Source organism: Lagenorhynchus albirostris, chromosome 3 (genome assembly GCF_949774975.1).
Source record: "Lagenorhynchus albirostris chromosome 3, mLagAlb1.1, whole genome shotgun sequence".
Taxonomy (NCBI): domain Eukaryota; kingdom Metazoa; phylum Chordata; class Mammalia; order Artiodactyla; family Delphinidae; genus Lagenorhynchus; species Lagenorhynchus albirostris.
Window position 1 is genome coordinate 106,008,474 of NC_083097.1, and position 24,744 is coordinate 106,033,217.

The 24,744-nt window shown below is 35.1% G+C and overlaps 1 protein-coding gene across 1 annotated transcript in view; it reads right to left on the bottom strand.

Moving 5' to 3' along the window:
- The window catches only part of FBN2 (fibrillin 2), a 231,120-nt gene that overhangs the window by 79,018 nt on the left and 127,358 nt on the right, over positions 1 to 24,744 (bottom strand). The window contains exons 12-20 of the mRNA XM_060146231.1: positions 21,588 to 21,707; positions 19,824 to 19,949; positions 18,866 to 18,988; positions 17,089 to 17,211; positions 11,667 to 11,819; positions 9,204 to 9,257; positions 7,497 to 7,622; positions 5,453 to 5,578; positions 622 to 741 (exon numbers count right to left, since the gene is read on the bottom strand). Of these exons, the coding sequence (XP_060002214.1) occupies positions 622 to 741; positions 5,453 to 5,578; positions 7,497 to 7,622; positions 9,204 to 9,257; positions 11,667 to 11,819; positions 17,089 to 17,211; positions 18,866 to 18,988; positions 19,824 to 19,949; positions 21,588 to 21,707 (1,071 nt within the window). The remainder of the gene's footprint in view (positions 1 to 621; positions 742 to 5,452; positions 5,579 to 7,496; positions 7,623 to 9,203; positions 9,258 to 11,666; positions 11,820 to 17,088; positions 17,212 to 18,865; positions 18,989 to 19,823; positions 19,950 to 21,587; positions 21,708 to 24,744) is intronic.

Consider the following 24,744-nt stretch of genomic DNA (forward strand, 5'->3'; position numbering starts at 1 on the left):
GACTATTTCATTTTATATATCTCCTATCGTCAAAAACTGACCTTATATGTTTTGAGATACATTGAAAGATGTCTTGGAAGTTTTGGAATCTTTCTCTCTTAGAGATTTCCCAAAGCAAGAAAACAGTTATCTTCTCTTCCTTGGAGCTCATAAATTTATGATTGATGGGAGAAATGAAAAAAAACAATAAATTCTTTCTATTTGTTTAAAGTTTAAACTCTTCAAATTCTTGTTAACTGAGTCCAAATGCAATCACATTTCTGTTTACCATTGAAGGTTGTTTATAAAATGTATGCAGTAAGGATTTGATTGTATTGATGCCTAAGGCATTCCTGGGGAATGAATATAAATATGTGTGTGGTATGGAAATGCTTATAACGTATAGCATAATATATATACTTATAAAAAAGGAACGCTTCCCAGAATCTAACAAAATATAAGAGCCTGTCCAGTTTATGCTATCATGTTGTACTCCCATCTTGATAACAAGAGAAAACAACTGAAGTAACTCCTAATTATTAGCTTCCTGTGATCATGTTCTGTTTTTATCCACAGAAGTCCTGAGGTCTCTGCTTATCTTTGTAGTGAAACTGAAACATCAGCACCATGTATGAATCTTACCAATACAGATCAATCCTGTAGAGCTGAGTTTGCTGCCAGGAGAACATTCACAATTGAAAGATCCAAGGTTGTTCCTGCAGGCCCCATTGACACATGGGTTGCTTTCACATTCATTTATATCTACAATCCAGAAGGAAAAGATTCTGTTAGAGCTGCCATGTGTTTCTGGAAAATATTACTCCAACAAGCCACGCTATGCCAGAATGTCTGGTAAGCTTGGCTCTTGTAATTTTAATATGGTTCTATGAGGCATAAAGTGAATGGGGAAAGGAGAAGTGCATTTTACCGTGTGAATACACATGTGCACGGCCGGGGACTCAGTAGGACTATAGGAATCAGCCTATTTTGAAAGGGTTTAGCATCTAAAGCTTCACTGTTTCACTACAACTTTACATAAATTGGATTCATTTTCTCCTATAATGAGATGTAATTTTCCTGTGGGAAATCTGAATTCTGATTCCACGGAAAGCAACATATTCCTGGGTGCAATGTGTGCTGTGCACAAAAGTGACTGTTTCTGTCATTTGTGGCTCCGAGAGGTTTTGGAAGAATTTAAAAAGCCTGTAGTAGAGACAACATATCACAATGCTGGCTTTAATTCCAAATTTCTGGATACAAATCAGAGAATAAGGGATGAAACTTTAATACTGGGTACAGCATTCTCCTCTAGCCCTTATCCACCTTCCCGTTCACATTTCCATGTTTGGTGTGAGACATTTTTGCAGGCCTCTCACTGTTGTGGCCTCTCCCATTGCGGAGCACAGGCTCCGGACGCGCAGGCTCAGCAGCCATGGCTCATGGGCCCAGCCGCTCCGCGGCATGTGGGATCTTCCCGGACCGGGGCATGAACCCGTGTCCCCTGCATCGGCAGGCGGACTCTCAACCACTGAGCCACCAGGGAAGCCCGCTGGTGTGAGACATTTTTAAAGCACAACTGATTGTGCTAAAATTAAAAAGAGACAAAAATCTTTTAATTGTTTTAAATAGACCTTTACCATCATTAATTTGATCTGAGTCCTAAATCAAATCATATACCATAATCTAAACAACTCCTGTTGACGGTCAGAAGTATGACGGTCAGAATTAGAGTATGCCTATGTTCTCAAGTGGTGACTAAGCAAAATGTCAAGCCAATAAAGTTAAACAGCTTAACATGAGTTAATTAAAAATAAATACAAGATTTAGCTAAAGTGTTTAGAAACAATATCAAAGACTGACCTTCAATATAAATTAAACCACTCAATTTAAGGAAGAGAGACATGGATTTCTTTCTGTATTTGGTTAACTATCCGAAACAGGTCAACATACCTCAAGATTTTTTTTTTGAACGCTACAGTTTCCGAGTTCACCATAATACTTATTTTTTTCTAAACACCTCTTTGAATTAAACATGAATACTATATATACCAAGGAAAACATGCAAATAAATAACTAGAAGATTGTAATGTTTACTCTTGAACATCTCAAGTCAAATACAAACTAAACTGGTTCTGAAAAGGCAGGGCTCACTGATTTTCAAGTCTATGGACTTGAAATGCAAATTTAAAAATCCATGCAGAAAACAGTTTTGTTCCTTCTTTGCTATTTCAAAACTACTAAAGAAGTACCCAGGTATAAAATGAATTCTTCAAGTAGAAATTGTGTGAAGAAATATAAATGCATCTTTCTTTCAGGTCATTTGTAGCAAGAAGGCCTCTTAAAAGAAAAATATAAGAGCAGGTTTTATAAATATAGCACAGATTTGGAATGAAAACATCTATTCCAGAGTACTAAAATTCTTTCAATAAAAACATAATGTAAAAAAGAAATCAGCCAAAAAAGCAGCAGATACCTAATCTGAAGACAGATGATATATTACCTACTAATTTTATTTGTAAGAAGCTCCCCCAAAAGAAAAATGTCAGTATCATATACTTTCAAAATCCCTATTTTATATTAAGCAATTATGAACTCAAAAACTATAAACACATGCCATGACAGCTACAAATATAAACTGTTTAATTTTTCTTTAAATACAATGTTTTTATGTTATAAATGTCGTGGAACCAGGAACTGAAACAGTTCACTGTACATTCCTGGAAATAAACTTCAAAGCACATCTGGTTTACATTTAACTAGTTATGTCACTGGAAACACAATCTAAACCACAGTGCTTGCTATAAAAATTTTAACTTTCACAGACTCTCAGAGCTCAAACAAAAAAGTAAAATAAATTTTTGTAACTTCAGTTTGAAATATCAAAGAAACTTGATCACTGCTATTTATTACGTATTTAAAATAGCCTGTTGAAAACATGAATGACAAGCAAAATTAGTGAATCTAGCAAATATATATAGAGAAAGCTAGAATCGGCAATGAATTGGCTGATAATTCCCTGCCTAGTCTTTGGAAATTAGTTTAGAAAGAATAGCATGCAGAGAACTGCTTCAGGCAGACAAATTTATTGTGTGAATGCAAGGCTGGAAATAAGGAGGACACCCAAGGGAAAAAGATATCCGTGGTCTGCAGGTCTATTTCTTTTTTGCAAAACACTTAATAAAATGCAAATAACTTAATAGTGGGAAGAAAGTGTAGAAATAACAGTTATTTGGTTGGATTTCTCACCATAAATCAATTTTATTTCCACAAATGTCATAAGGCTAGAATCAAAATATTTCTCTATCATTTCTCTTTTATTTACATAATATGAACTTCTTTCTTATAAACGACAGATAATAAAACATATTTCATATTAAAGAAAAGGCTCAGGTTTATCAGGAACAATTATCCTTTGGACAAAATAAGTTAAGACCATGTTTTCTAACCATCACTGTTGCCTGATTTGGTATTAATATGCCTTAATATTTATGTAATCATCCAATGTCATACTATTAAACACCATTAGCTCCTACTCTTCACTTTTTCACGTAAGTAGGCGAATCCCTTTTATTTACCCTTTGGTATTTCACCTCTCAGTACCTTTCAACTTCATCTTACTCGTTAAAATGGAAGAAATATGCTATAAATATTGATGATTTGGTACGCAAACCAAAGTGACCAAACTGAATCAGACAGCAACCATTTAGTTCCCCGTTATGTGTCTCCCTCACAAGAGCACCAAAGCGTTCTGTCGCTATGGACAGGGAAACCAGTCCTAATAACAATCAGCTTCCCAGTTAAATCAAGATGATACCCTTAGCTATTCTTGCTTTCAGAGCTTCCTGACATTTAACAGAAGCTTATCTTCCAAGACACAATAGATAAAACTGATGAAGAGCAGTGAGAAGGAAGTGTAGAAAGTCGGGAATAAAAACAAAATGGAAAGAAACACAATTCTTGAAATCCCTTCTCCCACCCTCCAAAAAACTCATGGAGGAAATATGGCTAGAATTTTTTTTCTTTTACAAAGTTTCTCATGGCAATTTTGAAGGATAAGAGGTGTTGTGGGGAGTGGGTGCTAGAAAATAAAGACTCTGGTTGAATACATTTAAGAAGCTTAGGCTAAACACATATTATGTGAAAATATTCAAAATTCTTAAGTGTGCCCCCTGTCATCTCTGCTCATCTATGGACAGGATGAATCTTCAAGTACTTTAGCTGGGAATGGAAAGTGCGCTTTTCTTTGAGCAGCTCCTGCCACAGGTGGTGGATAGGAGGGGAACTCAACAATTATCAGAACTAAGTTCAGAAAAACTGCATTTTATGCGAGGTTTTCTTTTTTCTTCCCTTTTTTTCTTTCTTCAGGTTAATTACTGCTTTTCAGTGGTCCCTCAAATTCAATCCAAACTGAGAATTGCACTTTGTGACTGCATTTCATTGACTTCAGCTAAGTCCTTTGTGTTCTGGCATCTTGTTTGAGTCCTAACTTGTTTCTGTTCATAAGAATGCTTTGAAGTTAAACAATAAGATGAAGAGAATGTTAACATCTTTTTGCATAATATTACTATTGCAGTTTTCTTGGCTATGAAGTCACTAGGAAACAAATACTTTAACAGATAAAAAAGGGCTACTCCAAATAACTAAAGATTAAATTTTTTTTTTGAAAAGGTTACTATTCGGAAGTAGTTATTGGATTTGAGAATGTCATGGGACACTTCTATAGGCCCACACAGTGAGACTTAAAAGGAACAATGACTAGTAGTCATACCACAGAGTATTCTGAAATACACAGTACTTTGATCAAGAAACAAAAACATAATTGAAGGCACTCATTGCTTAGCTGGTATCTACTGAAAATGAGGCCTTTCCTAAGCATTTAACTCATTCATGTAACTCCCACTGAAGAAAAATGAGCTTAAAAGAAAAGGAAGACGTTTTTAAACAGTGATTCATGATCTTTAAGCCCAAATTATAACTTCAAAATTTTCAAATGCAAAGGACAATTTTCTTGGACTATAAATTTAATTAAGGTGACCATTTTTACTCAAGCCCCAAATATTTTCTGGGCCAACCTCTGAGGTCTATCAATCATTTCATAAATAAAATGCCTAAGAGCTGACTTTGCCATTACAGTGCAGGTTCCCCCAGGCTAATGTGTCACAGTGGTTTTAAAAAGGGAAAAACAAACAAAAATCTGACATTTTATTAGCAAGTAAAACAAATTGGCTCCTTTCACTTTTTTTTCCCATTAAATTCAAAATGTTTGGTGATATTTCATCTGAATGGGACAAAACGGATGGTTTTATAAACTGGTTAGGTGCATGCTATTTCTACAACTGGCAGATTAGCTGAAAGAGATTATAAAATTTTAAACATATTCAAACATTCTTTCTGCTCTACTGCTTCATAACGTACTTGTGGTTCACGCATATCGAGGTGCTTACTGTTCACAACGAAGGAAGATGGCTCTTACCTTCACACGTCTCTGTCTCAGTCCTGAACACATAGCCAGGTGGGCAGGTGCAGCTGTAGCTCCCAGGTGTGTTTCGGCATAGGCCATTGTCACAGAGCAGTCTGTTTACCAGGCACTCATCAATGTCTGGAAGCAACCGTTAGAAGACAGGAGACACACACAGTGAAACAAACAGCACAGTGATCAAAATGTTTTATTTTTGTTGCTTGTTTTTTTCCTCACCCCATACCTTGACTCAGTCTCTTCGTATCCAAAACACATTCCTGATCCTAAGCAAAATATATTTGGTTTTACTCATATGGAACATTCTTATTCTTGTGGCTACTTTTAAGATGCTTTTGAAGTTCCTGGGAGGTGTGTAATGATTTGGAAAAGGCACATTACTACTTTGTTCTTCATTTACTTACTGCCCCACAGCGGTATTATACTTTAAGCATCACCATAATCTCCCTCATGATTGTACATTTTATCAAGTGGCTGAATCACTATTTATTTATTCATTAGTCCATGCTACGGGTTGAAATGGGTCTCTCAAAAAATATTTTGAATCTCTAACCCACAGTACCTCAGAATGTGACCTTATTTAGAAATAGGATTGTTACAGAGTAATCAAGTTAAAATAAGATCCTTCAGGTAGGTTGTATTCCAATATAGGTATGGACACCAACAACTGGAGTCCATATGAAAAAGGGCAAATTTTGACATAGGGACAAACACATACAGAGGGAAGCTGATGTGAAGACACACAGGGGAAAGATGGATGTGTGGCTAGAGTGACACATCTAAAAGTCTAGGAATGCTAAAGATTGCCAGCAAACACCAGAGACTAGAAGAGGAAAGGAAAGATTCTTCCCTAGAGCCATTAGAAAGAGTGTGATCCTGTTGACACCTTGATTTTGGACTTCTGACTTCCCAAACTGTAACAATCAATTTCCGTTGTTTTCAGCAACCCCGTTTTGTGTACTTTGTTAGGGCAGCCCCAGCAAACTAAAACTGGAATTCGGCTTCATTTTTATTTTTAAAATCTAGTTTTAATTTTATCAAAATTATGCACGTACCTACTTTAAATAGTTGAGTAGTGCCATGAATCATGTTCAATGTGTGAATGCTCACTGAATCTCCCTGTTTTCAGTAGGGTACTCATGTGCTCAACTGTACTTGGGCACTATGCTGGAAGCAACTTTGCTTCTGGGGAATAAAAACTAGCTGGTTTGCGTATTTTTATAAATGTTCAACAATCTCTGGCTGGTGCCCTTCCCAACAGATATCAAAATCTGTTATAAGTACATGATATTTAATATAGCTTTATATATCCATCTGTATGTATGTCTTCAACCCAAGGTGAAATGGATATATAATAACATAAATCAGTAATAAAACCCAGAGCCATAAACATAGAAAAATGTATTTCTTTCTAATCATAATCATCAAGACTTGGATGTAAGAGTCATCAGTGGTTAGCTGTAAAAATTATTATATATAATAATGGATGGAATAACATTCGTTTTCTAAAAGTGAACTCAAGTGCTCCACGGGAAAATCTAGATTCTTCACAAATTCTTGAACATACGAACTACATACTTAAGTTTTTTCAAACATTCCCTTATAAATTACAAAAGGAAACACCCATCTCAGTTATCATGTTTGGATATTTTGCAGCAACTGATTCTTTATAAGTCAACCTGTAATATTTAATTTTCTTAACTTATTATTATCCACACTGCCTCATTAATTTTTGAATCCCACTTCCTAGTGAAAAATTATAGGATTAAGATATATGCAGATATAACAGGCCGATAACTGACTCTGTGTCCATTCACTTGGGAAAAAAATAATTTAAATACTAAATTGTGCCACTAAAAAGTTTGTTACTATGTAACAGCATTTGTTTGATTCCCATATTTTTCTATCTCTGCACTAAAAAGGAAACAAGAAAAACTGTAAGATCTCTAGTTTTACTCATTTATTTGTAGTTTGATTTCTCCTATAATCCATGGGATTAAACTATACAAAAGGCTCTTGTATAATAAAACAAATAACTTACCAATACAGTTTCTTCCAGAGGCATCTGGCTCATAGCCACTGTTGCAATTACAACGGTAACTACCACGTAAATTTTCACAAATTCCATTGGCACATATATCAGGATCCAGAGCACACTCATTGATATCTGCATTAAATGTTCAGAGTTTAATGCTCACAGCCACTTACTGTCTGTTGATACATGTATGTCTAGTAAAGATCACTCAAAATACGTAGTGTCTAACCCTGCAGACCCCCAATTTGCAATTCAGAAAGGGAAACGAAATGAAAATAAGGAGTGAGAATAAAATAGAGAGATATGGGACACTTCCTGGTAAGTCAAAAGAAAAATGAAGGGAACCGGCAGAAATTCAAAGCATTAAGCCATGTAATGTGCTGGCATTTATGATAAAATTAATAAAGAAATTTATAGACTGTTGGCTCAAAACCCAAAGGAAAACTCAACTTGATAGGTATTATAACCATCTAATTAAAAGGCAAAGATTTATTAGGGTGTCTGTATAATTTTATGGTCCTGAAGGCCTGGAATATTTCTATTTTATTATCATTTTTTATAGTCAACTAAGTAATATGATACTTATTAAATGTTACTCATTGTTGATAAGTTGAAATTAATGGAGAGGACAGTTCAAATGTGGATGCTTGAGAACACAATGTTTTACAACAAGCCATGAACATGACTATGCTCTGTCACCCGTGGGCCGTGGGACTTGAGGAATGATGTGCTTGTATGAGCAACCATCTAGTTGCAATGGCTCTGTTGGGGAGGCCATATTGAAAGGGAATAAAAAAACGGAGTCAGCATAAAATAAAATTTTGGTAACTATGCTCAAATTTTAATCCTAACTACTGTGTTCTAGAATTTGGGAAGCCTTAAATACTCCAGAAATGTTAGTCTTTTAATTTAATTTTGGGGAGAAACATCATTGTAAAAGTTTGCTCCTTTACTCTGGTTTCTGACGTTCTTTGCAAAAAAATGTGATATTTACTGTCAATCTATAATTTGTCTAAAGTCTCCTCAAACATGAAAGTATTAGAATATATATGTAAACTAAAGATTAATAGCACCCTACAATTTTATTTTAAAAAAACAAAGGACACTATTAACATATAAAATAACTTTATAAACACATATGTACTTAATGTTCAAGTTCTATATTGTAATTTTGTTAATCATAGTGCTAAATTTTAAAAAAGAAAACTTCAATGAAACCTTGTACTTCTTTGGTTGGACAGAAACATTTTAGTATTCTTAGTCATAAGTAGTCAATTTATTTTTAGGGCAGTATATCTCAAATATCTCTTAAAGATCCATATCAAATATCTCTTACAGATTGTTTTTGTTTAAACCATGTCAGCACCATTATTTAACATTTTTCTTTAAATTGTCTTGTTTTTCTTTTTTTTTTTTTTACAAGCTCTAGCTTCTTCTTAAGTGACGGTATCCATAAAATCATGGTTGTAGTTTGTTAGTGACATTTTAAACAATGCATATTTAACAGATAAATATTTATCTACTATGAAAAATGTACATCTACATACTTATTGATACCATCTAACTTATAACCATTGTTCTAGGAGATAATTTATTTTATTACTTTATACTGATATATTTTTATAATATTAAATACATCTTATCTATAATATTATAATAATAAAGCTATAAAACTATATAATTATTATAAGATTGAGAATTGAATAGAGCTACCTCTTCCATCCACAGTGATACCTACTCCACTACTACAAAGACCGTGGAATTCAGCTGTAAGATAAAAACAAATAGAGAAATCAAAAACTCTAAATTATATCTGTTCCATACACAAGTCACTTACATAACTCCAAAACTATCATTAAGAATTACCTGCAACAACTTAAAATGAAAAGGACCATTTTCTAGCACAAAATTATTTTAAGAATTCCAAAATCACAGGTAAGCATAAAAATGTAAATAAAAATAACTGTGATTATCACCCTGAATTTCATTAATATATTGATAAACATTACAAATATTTTCTACTTATGTAAACTTTAAAAATATCTAAATTGTACAACAGAGATTGCTTTTTAGCTTTTCTTCTCCTCTCAATAATAAAATAATAGAAAACACGTAATAAATAGCATTTACCACGTGATGTGCCTGGTGTTGTTCTAGCATTTTGCATCTAATAATTTATTTAATCCTCCCAATACTACAAACTAGATACTGTTATTTTTCCTCTTTTAATCCCAAGAGAGCTTGGATAGAGATGGGAAGTAACATGCTCAGGTCATAGAGTTTGTAAGTGGGGAGCAGGCTTGGACCCTCTGTACTCTACAATAGACATTTCATGTAATAGCCTATTTATAATAAAGACGATTTAACATCTTTTCTCAGTTATGTGGATCTACCACACTCATTCAATCAATCTCTTATTGATGAAATTAGGTTTGTTCAACTTTCTGCAATCATAATAAAAAAATACAAAGTTCAATTCTATCACTAGGTTAATCTCTTGGAAGTAAAACTGCTCAAAGTTTATGTCTCTTTTAAGGTTTTTGATAGTCCCCCTCTCCCTAAATATCCCAGGTTACCCTTCTAACACCAATGTAAGAGAGTACCCATTTCTGTATATCCTCCCCAACACTGGGGAAAATCAATCATTTGTATTTTACCAATCTAATAAACAAAAATGACACCTTTTTAAACTTTTCTTTTAATTTTAGATAGATTTCTTTTAATTTTTATATGGCACTCTACCATTTGCCTTTCTGCTTTGTGAAGTTCTATGTACACTGTACTTTTTTCTATAGAGGATTTCAACTTTCCTTATTGATTAATGTAAATTCTTTATAAATTAAATAAAATATTTTTCTACTTTATATGTGTATTTTAGTCTTTGGGGTCTGTTTTGAGTGTCCTTTATCATTACAGGGTAACAAAAAGTTTGTATCTTCTACAAAAAAATTATTTTGTAACATTTAATGTAGGGAGCTAACTCCATATTCTTCCCAATATTTATCAACAATATTAATTACTTAGTTTAATTTGTTCTCACTGATCTCAATGCTATCTTTATTGTGTCCTATATTTCCACTTATATTCAGAACTCATTTTATTAGTCACTAATCTTTTTACCTAGTCTTGTTATCAATTTTTGCACTTCTTTCATAATATGCATAATTCACTTAACATTTTAGGGGAAGACTTCCTTCATTAACTCCTCTTTTTAAAAAATGTCATACTCAGTAATTCTTCCCGAGGGACTCTCACCATTTTGCTAAGGTTTGAACAGTCCATTTAGGATTTTTAACAGAATTACAAGCCACTTCCTTTGCTGGAATTCATTTCTTCCATCTTCTACCTGGGAAGTTCTTATTCCTTTTTTCAAGACCAAAGTAAGCCTCCACCCCTCTGTGCAGTCTTTCCCAGCCTCCCCAGGCAACTAACTGCTCCTTCCTTTGTGCTCTCCCAGTTCTTTATGTCCCTTTTAAGGCAGCAATCATACCAAACTGTAATTTATATGTTTGCCTACCTATATTTTCAACTATTCCCAACTTTAAAGGAAAAGAGATTGTGTTTATTTCTGATTCCCTACTGTACTTACATCTATTCAATACAGTTTTCATAAAAATATGAATAAACAAGTCATAGAATAGTCAAAGAATTAAACTGTTTAATGTGCCTATAATTCATGACAACATTCAGAAATAAATTTATGACTTTCTGGAACTACTGATATTCCTGATAGACTGGAACTTCTGATAGACTGCAGCCTAAGACCATTCTGTGTAAAGATTAAAAATAAATAAATAAAACCAGGTTCTCATGAACTTATTATAACCTTGAAAGTGATACGTAAATTTTATGCTATTTATCTTCAGAATGACAGAAGGGATGGAAGATTTTGAGGCTAACATATTCACGTAAAGAATCCATTGTAACAGTCATAATTGGATCATAAAATAAATAAATAATCATAAAATTCACCGCGTGTTCTCTCTGCCTAGAGATCATAAGTAAAAACAAGATAGATCTCTTTATTATATGCTTCACATGTCAACACAGATTTGGATTTCTTTTCTTCCATTAAAAATAAAGACAAAACACTTCAGAGCCGAGGTACTCTGGCCAAATATCTAATGTGACATTTCTATATTCTTTATCAGGTGTGAAACTGGCGAAGGTGACTACCTGAATTTTTAGCAGGGCATGGCTGGCAGGGCTCTCCAAAACCATAGTCTGGATTGGCACAGCAGCATTCAGACTTGGTCACTGCACCAGGAAAAGGACGGACACACACTCCCTTCTTGATTCCACCATAGCATGTACTGCGCATGTGAGTATCTAAAGGAGACAGAAGAACAATGATTTGAGACAGTGATAGAGACAAAGAGATTTCAAAACTGAAGGCTTCTTGTAACTTAAGTGGTCACTATATGGGAAGCTTCTAGAAGGCATCTGCCACTTTTCTTTTTCTTTGTATCTTTAGCATCTCATAGTGTTAAGAAATCAACAAATGTTTGTTGAGAGAGGAAAAGAATAAATGCATTATCAACAATTCTTTTTTTTTTTTTCTCCAAGAAGTTTTATGTGCTACACAAGCATCAATTATCCCACTTTTCCTCACGGGCCTGTCATTGAGCCAGGTATATTTCCACAGTTACAAACAAGATTTAGAGCTCTAATCACTGACTACATTTAATATCATTTCTATTTTAGAAGTTCTTATGAACAATGAAGTGCAGTGCAGTTAAACTACCTTGAGATGATACTGCTTGGTCATGAACTTTCTTACTTAAATTTCTGAGTTAGGTGACCTTTCTCTTCAACCCCCAATTTACTGTTGTGACTGTGTTTTAATCATTGCAGACTCTCAATAAATCCAGTTACACAAATAATATTCAATAACTATCATTATGTATCTGTGGCATTGTGCTTGTTGCTTTACAGACATTATCTTGTTGAACATTCAGGCCAACAACTCCATAGGATAGTGATCATTACCCACTTTTTATAAATGAGGAGGTTGAGGTTCAGAGCGGTTATATAAGTACCTCAAAGCTGTAGACTATCCACTGTCTGACCTGGAATTCAGACTCAGGCTTGTGTGACCTCCAAAACTTTTCCTCTTTCTACTATGTCCTGTTACACCCCAAAGAAGCGTATCCTGCTTAGTTCTCTCATTCTAAATTCTCATAAAATATAATACAACTTTATGAGATGGTGAACTATAAAAAGACTCAGATCATCATACAGGCCAGAGAAGCAGTAGAGCTTTTAAGTAGTCTATTGATATGGCAATTCCATCAAAGAGATAACCATTATTATAAATATCTATAATTATTCATAACTTGTTGGAAATAACTTTATCTGCTTGTTATGCAAAGTGAGTCACCTATGTCTTACAATGTGGTGATGTTTCCCGTTAAAACAATGAGATGTGTGGCCGCATTAAACAATGAGATCTGTGTATGCTCAGATAGAAGAAGGTCATAAGATTTTACTACTCCAACCCTGGGAAGGGGACGTGCTGTCCCTTTCTGCTTCTGCTATGGCCTGGTTTGGCAGTCAGCTCTGAGTTACACATAAGAATAGGACTCAACACAATGACAAATATGCACAAATACCACATAGTTCATGATTTTCAATAAGATTTTTGTGAGTTCTTAGGATGGTACCACTTATCTCAAAAGGCATCATAGAATGGTCAAAGTTATTTCTGTTTTCATGTTAAGAACATAAGCCAGGAACAATTTTTAGAAGCAAGTTGATAAAAAGCCTATGGTACTCACTTCTATTTTTAATGAAGACAGTTGACTTTTTCCTTTTCAAAGACCCCACACTGGAACCTTAGTTCACATTATTCTCTTCAATGTAACCAAGCCACTGTTCCCAGTGGACAGGATTAGAGGTACCAATACCAGCAGCACGATCAGAACATGATCACATGAATATTTTGGTGGGTGACTCGACTTCATCCTAAGCTATACGTGTTCCATATGTTATCAAATTTCTCCATGTCTTTTCTTTCTTAAAACTTGGAATTGCTAAAGGATTTTTTCATGGAATTATCATACTTTATCTTTACCAAAGGTAAAACTGGTATGGACACAAGATGCTAGCTGTATTTTACATTCTTTAGTATCAACTTTTCTTTATAGCTTAAAGCAGCAACTCTAAGACTATTTTTGATGTAACATCACTATTCGATTTAACAAAACAGTAATAATTGTAGTAGTTAACTTATTGGGCATGTTTTATGTGCCAGACATCATTCAAGTTTACACAAATATGTCTAATGTTAACATATTTAATCTTCAAAAACAACTAGTGAGCAAAGGAGGCACAGAGAGGTAATGTGTCTTGCCTAAGGCCTCACAGCTAGTAAATAGCAGAACTAGGGTAAAGAAAAAAATTAACCTTTTACCTGACAGAACTGTCAAACAGCGTTCATGAAGATATTGAAATACTAACGTAACAGGATGCTAAAAAGGAAATTTAAGCTGAAATCCCATGGTGCTAAATATCATATAACAAGGTGAATTTTGAGACTCCATCCTGAAGGAAGTAGAGATGGAAAATTGGTTGCCAGGTCCTTAAACCCCTCCCAATACCGAGGATACAATTTAGAGAATAGCAATTAAGAGAAGAGTTTTTGAGGAGGATTTTTTTGGAAGAGCCAGATTACAAGTTGGGCATGCTTCCATCCTCACCCCTGGTCAAGAGAGCAGAGCTTCGCAGGGAGCAACTTGAAGAGCTTTGCACCCAACTCTGTCAGGGACACGTAGCACACAGAGGAGAGTGGCTGCTATTCCCACTGTAGAACATCTGTTCACTCGGTTCAGAGGGCAAAGGGTGGCACGTCCTATGGATGAGACATGGGCCACACTAAGTGAGGTTCCTAAAACGACTACGTGGAGGGTGATGAGACACCATTAGATCTCTGTCTGAAGTGGACTGCAGAAAGACAAGACGTTGAGCCAGGAGTGGCCACCAGGAGAAAAATGCAGTGTCTGCATCTCGGGAAGGGCAGGCCAACGCCCCTGACATAATCATGAAATCACCCACGAGGAAGAAATTGGCTTTAAACTTGTGTGAAGCCCAGAAGTCTTGAAGCCACCCTAGGACACTGTCACTGCTTCTGCCTTCTCACCTTTCCTCCTGCACTTGAGCCTGTGGAGTCAGAAATGTCTTCCTCACGAAGGTCTGAGCTTGGGAGGGAAGTCGTAACTTCAAATCAAGTTCGAATATTAACTATTATATGATGCTGGACATTCTAATTGCTAAATTCAGATTATTTTCATTACCTAAAGTAGTCATATAAATTTTTGCTATCTAAAAATAGTAAAGTAAGGGGCTGCCTGAGTTTTCTTCCTTACTTATTGGATAAACTGCTCCCATTGAATAATTAAAAATATATTTTTAAAGGATTGAAAAAAACAAAATACAGTTGCCTTTTGTTCATATCCTGCCTGTGAGTCATGCTTGTTCAACATACTAGTTACAATAGTAATTTAATTTTCTGAAAATAAAAACCCCCATCGCACTCTCTAGGGAAACAAAAATGAACAAACAAAATCTAGAATTAAAGTGCTAACTCTAATAATAATTCATAGCAATGATTCATTTCTAACCTCAACAATCAATGCAACTGAAAGCATTTCAAAAGGCAGAAGACATGAAGAAAAAATATCTAGCATGTTAAGGGAACAGTAATATATAATTTTACACACAGAACAAATAGTGTTTTTATTTTAAAAAGTTTAAGTAACCACAATTGTGAAAAACTGGAGAGCGTTTCCCAAAAATTTCTAATGCCTTTTCTGTATGTGGACAAGAGAAGGAATATTTGTGTTTGAACACTGAATTCCTAACAACTACTCATATGTCGGTTGCTTAAAAGAAAAATTATTTCTCCCTCTAAAACTGGTTTTGTACTCACCATAGGTTTCAGCAAAAGCATTTAGATAAAGGAAAAAAGCAACTGAAGATATTTTAGCTCTCTAAGCAGCAAGGAGCTACATTCTTCTAGTTACTGTATTTGAAATAGCCCTGAACGAAGTGCTGACAATCTTGTAAGCTGAAATAAATCCTAGATTGGATAGAGTGGGTGAAACTTTAAGTGGTCAGATTATTTCCATCTGCTGTTGCCTCTTTTTTTTTTAACCTTCAGAATCCAAATGTTTTGATTCCCATAGGTAAGAATAAAGTAAAACCAACTATGTCTGAGAAAGACTTTCATTTCTCTCAAATATACTTTTAAACCAGTGAGTATGTCTGCCTTTTACTATGTGACCTGAAAATAGATGGTGCACAATGGCTAATTCACCCTAGAAGTTTCATGAAAGTGCTTTGGAGAGAATACGGCATTCAATGTATTTTTACAACAGACTCACTCTGCTCTTGCTATCGTTAGGACACGTTGGGTGGGTTTCGACATGCCAATGACATTTTCATCTTGCCTGCCTCTTTAAAGCTGATGCCTGGTAACTCAAAAGTATCCAAGAGGAATTCTGAATGGTTTCAAATAAAATATACATTCTCTCTCATACTCTTCCCAGGTTTCTATCATTAGTTACATACACAGTGATGAAGAATAACTATTTAGAAACATTTTTAGCTTTTGATGTACGTCGAAGTTCTATTGTATAAATTATTTACATTTAAAATTTTGTTCGGGAAAAAAAGCAGACTCACAGATATAGAGAACAAACTAGTGGTTACCGGGGGCGGGGCAGGGGGAGCGGGCAATATAGGGGTAGAGGAGTGGGAGCTACAAACTATTGGGTATAAGATAGGCTCAAGGATATATTGTACAACATGGGGAATATAGCCAATATTTTGTAATAACTGTAAATGGAAAGTAACCTTTAAAATTGTATAAAAATAAAATTTAAAAAAATTTTTAAAACTCAAATGGAAAAATAAATAAATAAATAGATTTTCTTGGGATAAAAACAAGAATTTATTTAGATACAACTACAGTACCCATTTCAAGTCTTATTTGTTATTAATTATAAAATATAAATCCATTGTATTTAGAGATGTGGTTATCTAACACTATGAAGAATGCTGATAAAGGACAATTTTTTTTTACCTTCTCCAGCATTTATGACTTGCATCTCATCAGAGGCTTCTGAAGGGAGCTAGCCGGGCTCCTTGTCCATTTCTTTTAAACCACTTTATTAATATATAATTCACATACAAAGAATTCACATATTTAAAGTGTACAATTCAATAGTTTTTAGCATATTCACAGAGTTGATCATCATCCTAGCTGATTTCAGAACATCTCACCACCTCAGAAATGCCTTTGGTGATCACCCCCTTCTCCCACCACCCTCACCCTCTCCTGCTCTAAGCAACCACTAATCTGCTCTGTCTCCACAGATTTGACCTTCACGAACATTTCATTTGGAGTCGTATACTATGTTGTCTTTTATGTGTGGCTTCTTTCACTTAGCGTAATGTTTTCAAGTTCATCCATGCTTTCGTATGTGTCACTACTTCATTCGTTTTTATGGCTGAATATGATTCCATTGTATGGATATATCTTTATCCCTTTTTCAAAGATCATTTGGTCAGTGGGGCCATTACAGAATGTTTCACTTACCAACACACACGCGTCCATCCACACCCACAGCCAGGCCTGGGGGACAGTCACAGCGGAACGACCCTTCATTGTTGATGCAATGCCCATTCATGCAGATTCCTGGGGTCTGGCACTCATCAATATCTGCCCAGAAGGAAACACAAGCCGGGCCATTACTGGGTAAATTTAACTTTCCTACAGAGTTCACCTGTTGCCACCACTCTACATTATCAACACTTTGTTTTCAATTTTATAATTTGTGGAAGAACACACAGATGTGACAACAAATCTTATACACAAATGCAATTCTTTCAAACATATTTTTCAGAAAGACTGAGTGAAAGTTGCCTCATGTTACCACTTAGAAGAGTCTCACAAATTCATTTTTCATTATTTATTTGGCAATTCAGCTTAATATTAAAGATATTTAACTCAAATTAGTTAAGTGAAACAAATTCTTCAAACTGAGGTCAGTGTTTGTATTTAACTTTTAGTTACACACACATAAAATTCTAACTAAGATGCTGTTTTAATTCAATTAGTTCATAATAACAAAATAATTTGGGGTCTCCCTTGTAATTTTCAATTCAATTGCTTGAATTTATGAACTGTAACCCACCATTAAATGGTTTCCCCCCAAAAGGGAAACAGCCTTCCAAACACGGGGCTGCCAAATCATGAGCATTTCAAAATTTATGGATTACAGCATTGGTAATTAAAAAATTAATAGAAAGTTCAATAAAGCAGGAACTGGTGAGATTTAGGTGATCTTTATATGAGTACTTAAGTTTCTTAAGAACTGCTAAAATGTTACATGCTGTAATGTCATGCTACACACTGAAACGGAATGCTAATCTCATACCCTGTGATTAATCCAAGTCAGCTAACCTTGAGATGACATCCCATGCATGAGATCAATCAGCAAAGCTACAATATTTCTATTTAATACTGAACTCCCCTTTCCTGAATAGTCAAGAAACTACTTTTATTCAGAAATACAAGAATGAGTCTTGATTTTTCACTTTCTACTGTCTCCAGAATTTCACTGAAATTACAGGGATTGGTTATGAGTATTATTTGGTATTCAGATAAGTTTGTATAATTGAAGACAGAAAGCATTCATGGAGTTAATTTTGTCTAAAAGAAGAAAACTGTAAATAACTTGTTTTTAAGTAAAAACTGCAAAATTTGTTCCATCTTACTAAATTCCAATTGTGAGTATAAACATAATACAGTCTTATTTATTTGCAAGAGTCATATATTTTGCTTCCTAAAGTTATCGCTAGAGCTTGGCCTTCAAAAGGGTTTTATAAACAAAACAATTGCTAGGAATATTCAAATTACTTCTACATGAAATCGATGTAAGATTTTTAGGTAATGATATAGTAACAAATGATCCGTGGATTAGCTTATGGAAAAGATATAATGCAAAACCAGTAATGAATGACAATGGAAACTCTAGTTCTGCGAACACAAGATTGTTTTCTTCCTCTTTTTTATTGAGGCAAAGAGTAGACAGAAATTATTTCTATATTGTCTTTTCCAGACTTGCTAGAACCAATCTGTCATTCCCTTAATTCTTCCTATGCCATTATTATTTTTGTAAAGATATTAGTGTTCCATAAACCACAATGTATGTTTTTCTAGGAAACTTCAGACACCTGCCGTACTGAATTAGCAAGAGATGTGAATAATACAAAATCCACATAAAGAAACTGAAGTAATTCTTGCATGATTGATTCAAATAAAAAAGATGGTTTCAATCATGGTTACTTTCCTATCTCAAAGCCATACATACCAGTGCAGTAACGCCCATTTGGAGCCAAGACAAATCCTGGTTTGCAGATGCACTTGAAGCTGCCATCTTCATTAATACACATCCCATTCAAACACATGTTGGTAGTTGTACATTCATCATGATCTGCAGAAGGAGAATGTGACTTACACCACTGGCCTTGAGGAAACCAGTTCCCCCTCTTTCTACAAACAATCACTAGTCATATTCTACTGCATAAATGAGCCATGTGGTCATGGATTTTTTTTCTTATGAATGCCAACTGACTGAGGGCAAATAGTGTAGAAAACATGAAGGACCTTTAGTGTAAGGGACATAAAGAAAAAGAATTAAGGAACCTTTGTGCTTAGTTTCTATTAAAACCACATGAGTAGTGTTTTATTTTGATTACCAAAAAAGTTAATATGATTTCAGGGGATGTTTATATTGTATGAGAGAATAAAGCAATGACAACCTCACTGCAAGTGAAATGATCTGGACTTTCATTAGTTGGTGAAATACATGTTGCTGTGCAAATAGAATATTTCTGTGGAGTACTGATATTTACTACACTGTTAGACATCACCAGGACCAAAATTTAGAGGTTTGATTATCACATATGTCAAACATTTTTATGCTTCCCCAGATTGGAGGTGGGCCTTTTCTATTTTGTCAGTGTTATAACCCCGACATTCAAAATACAGTAGGTGCTAATAATTACAAAGAACAACTGCTACTTACAATTAAACATATGCCACACAGAAAATTTCCAGAAGTAGTAAATTATTCATTTGTTATGACATTTCCCAAAAACCTGTCCCTTCACTTTAATAGTCTTATGTTAAATGTATTTATATTTTACCTAAGTCATCTGAACAACTCTCACATATGTGTTGTGTGAGCTTTCATGAAAATAGAATATATAAATAAAAATGTATATCCTTTAAAAAATATTTTGCAAGGGAGCAGGCAATTTCCATACCAACACAGTTTTTTCCATCTGTAGTTAATTCAAAGCCAGCATTGCAAATGCACTGGAAACTTCCATCTGTGTTCACACATCGACCATTCTTACAAAGAACCCCATTCTGGATGCATTCATCAATGTCTGGGAAAATTAACAATAGCCAAATATTAGTCTTTTAAAATAATTATAGATAAAGACAATAAAACAATAAATGTAATTTTAAATATCTAGTTTATTTTTACATGTAATATTCAAGATCATGTTGCTTCTTCAGCAAAATTTTCATTTCTCACCAGCTTTTTTCTTGGATACGTAGGTTTATGCAATTTTATAGCCCTCACTTATAATAGCTGAAGAGGGAAAGAAAGAGAAAACTGAAATGGATGTGCAGTGAATGTAGGAGAGGGTGGACAGTGCAGCTGGAATTACCGGTGCAGTTGCTTCTGACATAGTGGTTGAAGACCTAAAAGTCAGAGCAAGTGATATCGCTTATATGTGGGTTCCAAAAAAATATATGGCACAAATGAACTTATTTACGAAACAGAAACAGAGTCACAGGTGTAGAAAACAAACTCATGGTTACCAAGGGGGAAAGCAGGGGGAGGGATAAATTGGGAGATTGGGATTGACATATACACACTACTATATATAAAATAGGTAAGTAGTAAGAACCTACTGTATAGCACAGGGAATTCTACTCAATAATGTGTAATGACCTATATGGGAAAAGAATCTAAAAAATGAGTGGATATATGTATATATATAACTGATTCACTTTGCTGTACAGCAGAAACTAACATAGCATTGTAAATCAACTATACTCCAATAAAAATTAATTTTTAAAAAAGTCAGCAAGGAGTAAGAGTGAAGTAACTGCAGAATATCTGGATTAAGAGCTACATGACAAAAATTGCTGGAATAGGGCTTCCCTCGTGGCGCAGTGGTTGAGAGTCTGCCTGCTAATGCAGGGGACACGGGTTCGAGCCCTGGTCTGGCAGGATCTCACGTGCTGCGGAGCAAGTGGGCCCGTGAGCCACAACTACTGAGCCTGCGCGTCTGGAGCCTGTGCTCCACAACAAGAGAGGCCACGATGGTGAGAGGCCCGCGCACCGCGATGAAGAGTGGCCCCCGCTTGCCACAACTAGAGAAAGCCCTCGCACAGAAACGAAGACCCAACACAGCAAAAATAAATAAATTAATTCATAAGAACAAGGCACCAAGACCTGCAGTTTAAAAAAAAAAAATTGCTGGAATAAAGTGATTCAAGTAACTGCCAGGGGATGAATAGGAAATGAAAAAGAAGACAAGCAGAGTCATCTGCTAAAAGAATTCTGGGATGAATCAGTAGTGAGGGAGAGGTTTGGACGAGGATGGTGGGCATAGCAAGGAAACTGTGAATAAAGAGCAGGTTAGATTTGGTGTCCGACTATGTGTGAGGTTCAAAGAAACAGAAGTTGAAAACGACAATAAATCGTAAGCTCCGTTAATCAGAGAGCAGTAATGCTACTGATGTTACTTGGAGAAAGGAAGCTGTGATCTAGGGAAGGAAGAGAAACCGAATTTTTTTTGTGAAGCCAGATACCACATTGCCTGTGTTACACATGCAAAAAGTGTTTATGTTTGAAGAGAGCACTTTGAGGGTAGCATAAAGTAAATCTGTAATAATGTAACAGCATTTATTTCATTCCATGTCTTATTTTAACATTCACTTTTAACCCCAACAGCCTGGGTCACTATATTTCATGGAACATCATCATATGTGAAAGCAAACTGCCTTACCAATGCATGCTTGCTTGGTGGGAGTCCTCTGGAATCCAGCATGACATTTACAATAATAGGATCCAGGTGTGTTAACACAATCTCCATTAGTGCAGGGATTCGATGTGCATTCATCAACATCTGTGAGTAGCAAAAGAAACCATTATAGACTTCACTCCATTTCTAGAAATGTTTGTTTAAAGTACATTTAGGCCTCCCAAATTTGAGAGAAGGCCAGTCAGTGGTAATAGTCTAAATATCAGAGTATTTATAAATGAATAAAAATTCCTTTCTTCAACTACAGAGGCCAGTCTGGAGATTTACAAAAATAACACCTATTGGAGAGAACAAGGGAATTTGCTTTAATCAAGAAATAACAACTTTTCAATTTGAGTAATGCACAATGATTAAAACCATGGACTTGGGAAAGACACAGCCACGAGTTCCAATATGCTAGAAAATGCTTATTATCTAAGTAATCTGGGCAAGTTAATAGCCTCTTTAAAGCTTAGTACAGAGTTAGAAGATAATTAAAGATTTTTAAAGATATATATTTATATTACATGTTGACACTTCTACTAGTTTTAAAAAAGAGACAAATTATGGAATTTTTGTTAACTTTTTTGTGAACTCAACTATATATATGTAACTATGCATCTAGGCTTGGATGATATTTTTTTTTTTTTTTTTTTTTTTTTTTTTTTTGCGGTACGCGGGCCTCTCACTGTTGTGGCCTCTCCCGTTGCGGAGCACAGGCTCCGGACGCGCAGGCTCAGCGGCCATGGCTCACGGGCCCAGCCGCTCCGCGGCATGTGGGATCTTCCTGGACCAGGGCACAAACCCTTGTCCCCTGCATCAGCAGGCGGACTCTCAACCACTGCGCCACCAGGGAAGCCCTTGGATAATATTTTGAAGTAAAAAACAAAGGATGGGGTAAAAAAAAATGGAAATTAAGTAAAACAAAGTCTATTACATTCAGTAGCTTCTGATTTCTTTAGGATCTTAAAATTGGCACAGGGATTTTTTTTTTGTATGAAACCAAGTTTTATGCAAATACTAGTTCTGGTCCCAAGTGTGAGAAACATCACTGCTTTCCTTCAGGTTCTCTAAGCCTTGATTAAATGCAAACCCATCACAGAATTCAAGGACTGCACAACCAAACAAGTGACTAGACAGTGAAGATTAGTCAAATCCCAGAGAAATCAAGTTTGCCAGTGTTAGAAAAAGTTTAATTCATCTTCTTTCAGCAATGCCCACTAAATATTATTTTGAATGCTGGAGAATTAAAAACCTGGCTGACTGGTTAGGCATAGTGACTTGCCATTTCATATACATGAGAAGCCATTAACATATACAATTTCAGCTAAATTGGAGAATACAACAATAAAGTCAATTCACAGGTTTACCATTTTAATAGACAGATTACTCCTTTCACAGATGTTCTTAAAAGAGGAACTGTACTCTACCAAACTCACCAGCTTCACTGATATATACACTCAGACTGAATGCAATTAAACCCTCTCTGGTAAAGGAGGAAAAAAAAGAATCTCATGGCAAATAAAAACGACAAAGGAAAACAGGATTAAATACTTTTTCAATTCATCCAAAGATGCCTTCAGCCCATTAAGACTCACATTTACGCTTTTGGTTGATAAAATCAATCCACTGAGCCAAAGGAATGAAGCAATATGAGAAAAGACAGAGCTTAGAGCATTAACAAGCATATCAAGCATAACTAATGGTCTGTCCAACTGGCAACATTACCTTCACTAGGCAATGCTGAAGATCCCTTAAATTCTCTGTGTACCCAACATCGAAATGCAACGATTAGAAAGGTGTCATAGATGTATCATTCTAGAAGCATCATTGTAAAGCTCTGTTCTAGTGAAGAACATGAGAGACCATGCACCCAACCCCTCTTTTTAGGTAAACCTTCTGGGAAGCAGGGTCCTTTTCCTCCCCTTGAGAACCTGTTCCCAAGGTCCCACATTGCTATGACAGTTCTGCCAGTTATTTTGCCATTTACAGTCCTGATTCATTTCTGTTTCCTTAGCCCCTTAGGGACCTCACCAAGGTTACAGCACACAGAGAAGATATAGTAGTTCACTTATTTATTTCTTCTTCGGAAGTGCAAACAGTCACCAAAAACTATTAGTGACTTCACAATTCCATATGATTTTAAAATCCCATTTGTTTTTTTGTTTGTTTTGTTTCCCAGGATTATTTTAAGATTTTAAGTTTTAGGCTAATCACAAAAGACCACTGCCACATTCTGAAATGTATATTTCATGCTTTTCCTTTACTCTGAGTCTCAATGCCTATTACCTCCAAATGATCACCTTTGTTTTGCCTTGTATAGATGAACAGAATTTAAATATTACAGTCTGTACACTTTGATTCCTTCCTCTGTTTTCACTGAGGACTGAATATTTTTAAGCAAAATTCATAAGGATTTTAAACTCCTAAAATAAATGAAGTAATTGAGAAACACTGATTATCAAAATGGTTAAATTCTCAGATACTACTGTGGTAAGAAATGTCTACCCTTGAAAAGTACTTTATATTCCAACTTGGAAAACACTTTTAATTTTCAAGGGCTGTAAGATTACCTTTGCTCAACAGAAACAAATTATTTCTTACTATTCCAAAATAGAATGATTTGAGTTAAAAACTCACCTGGGTGCTAACATGAACTAAATGGAGGTCTTTGGCTAATTTTTACAGAAAATATTAAGCTTATGGCCTATTTTTATTTGTTGGTTGATGAATCATGCAGTGATACATGAAGAGCAAATATTAATAGCAAAACAAAAATAGTCAATCAAATTTCAGTTTGATAGATTGTAACTGCTTATGTATGTGCAAGAGGGGATGTTTTGTATGTTATATACTTATAATCATATTTTCTGGCAGTAAAATCATTCTTAAGTCATATAAGTTGAATAAATATATCAGTATGTCCTGGTGTTCCAAAAATAACCACGTGCTCTATCACTTAAACAAGCACCAAGTACTTTGTGCTAAGGCAGGACTGATGCATATAGTTATACCCTGCACAACCCTGGGGTGTGCTATTTACTTAGATTATGTGAATGGTACCCTCTACAGTTGGGCGGTGCAAAACCTGTGCACCTGTATATAGGGACCCTGGGCTAAGCTTTATTTAATCATTCTGATC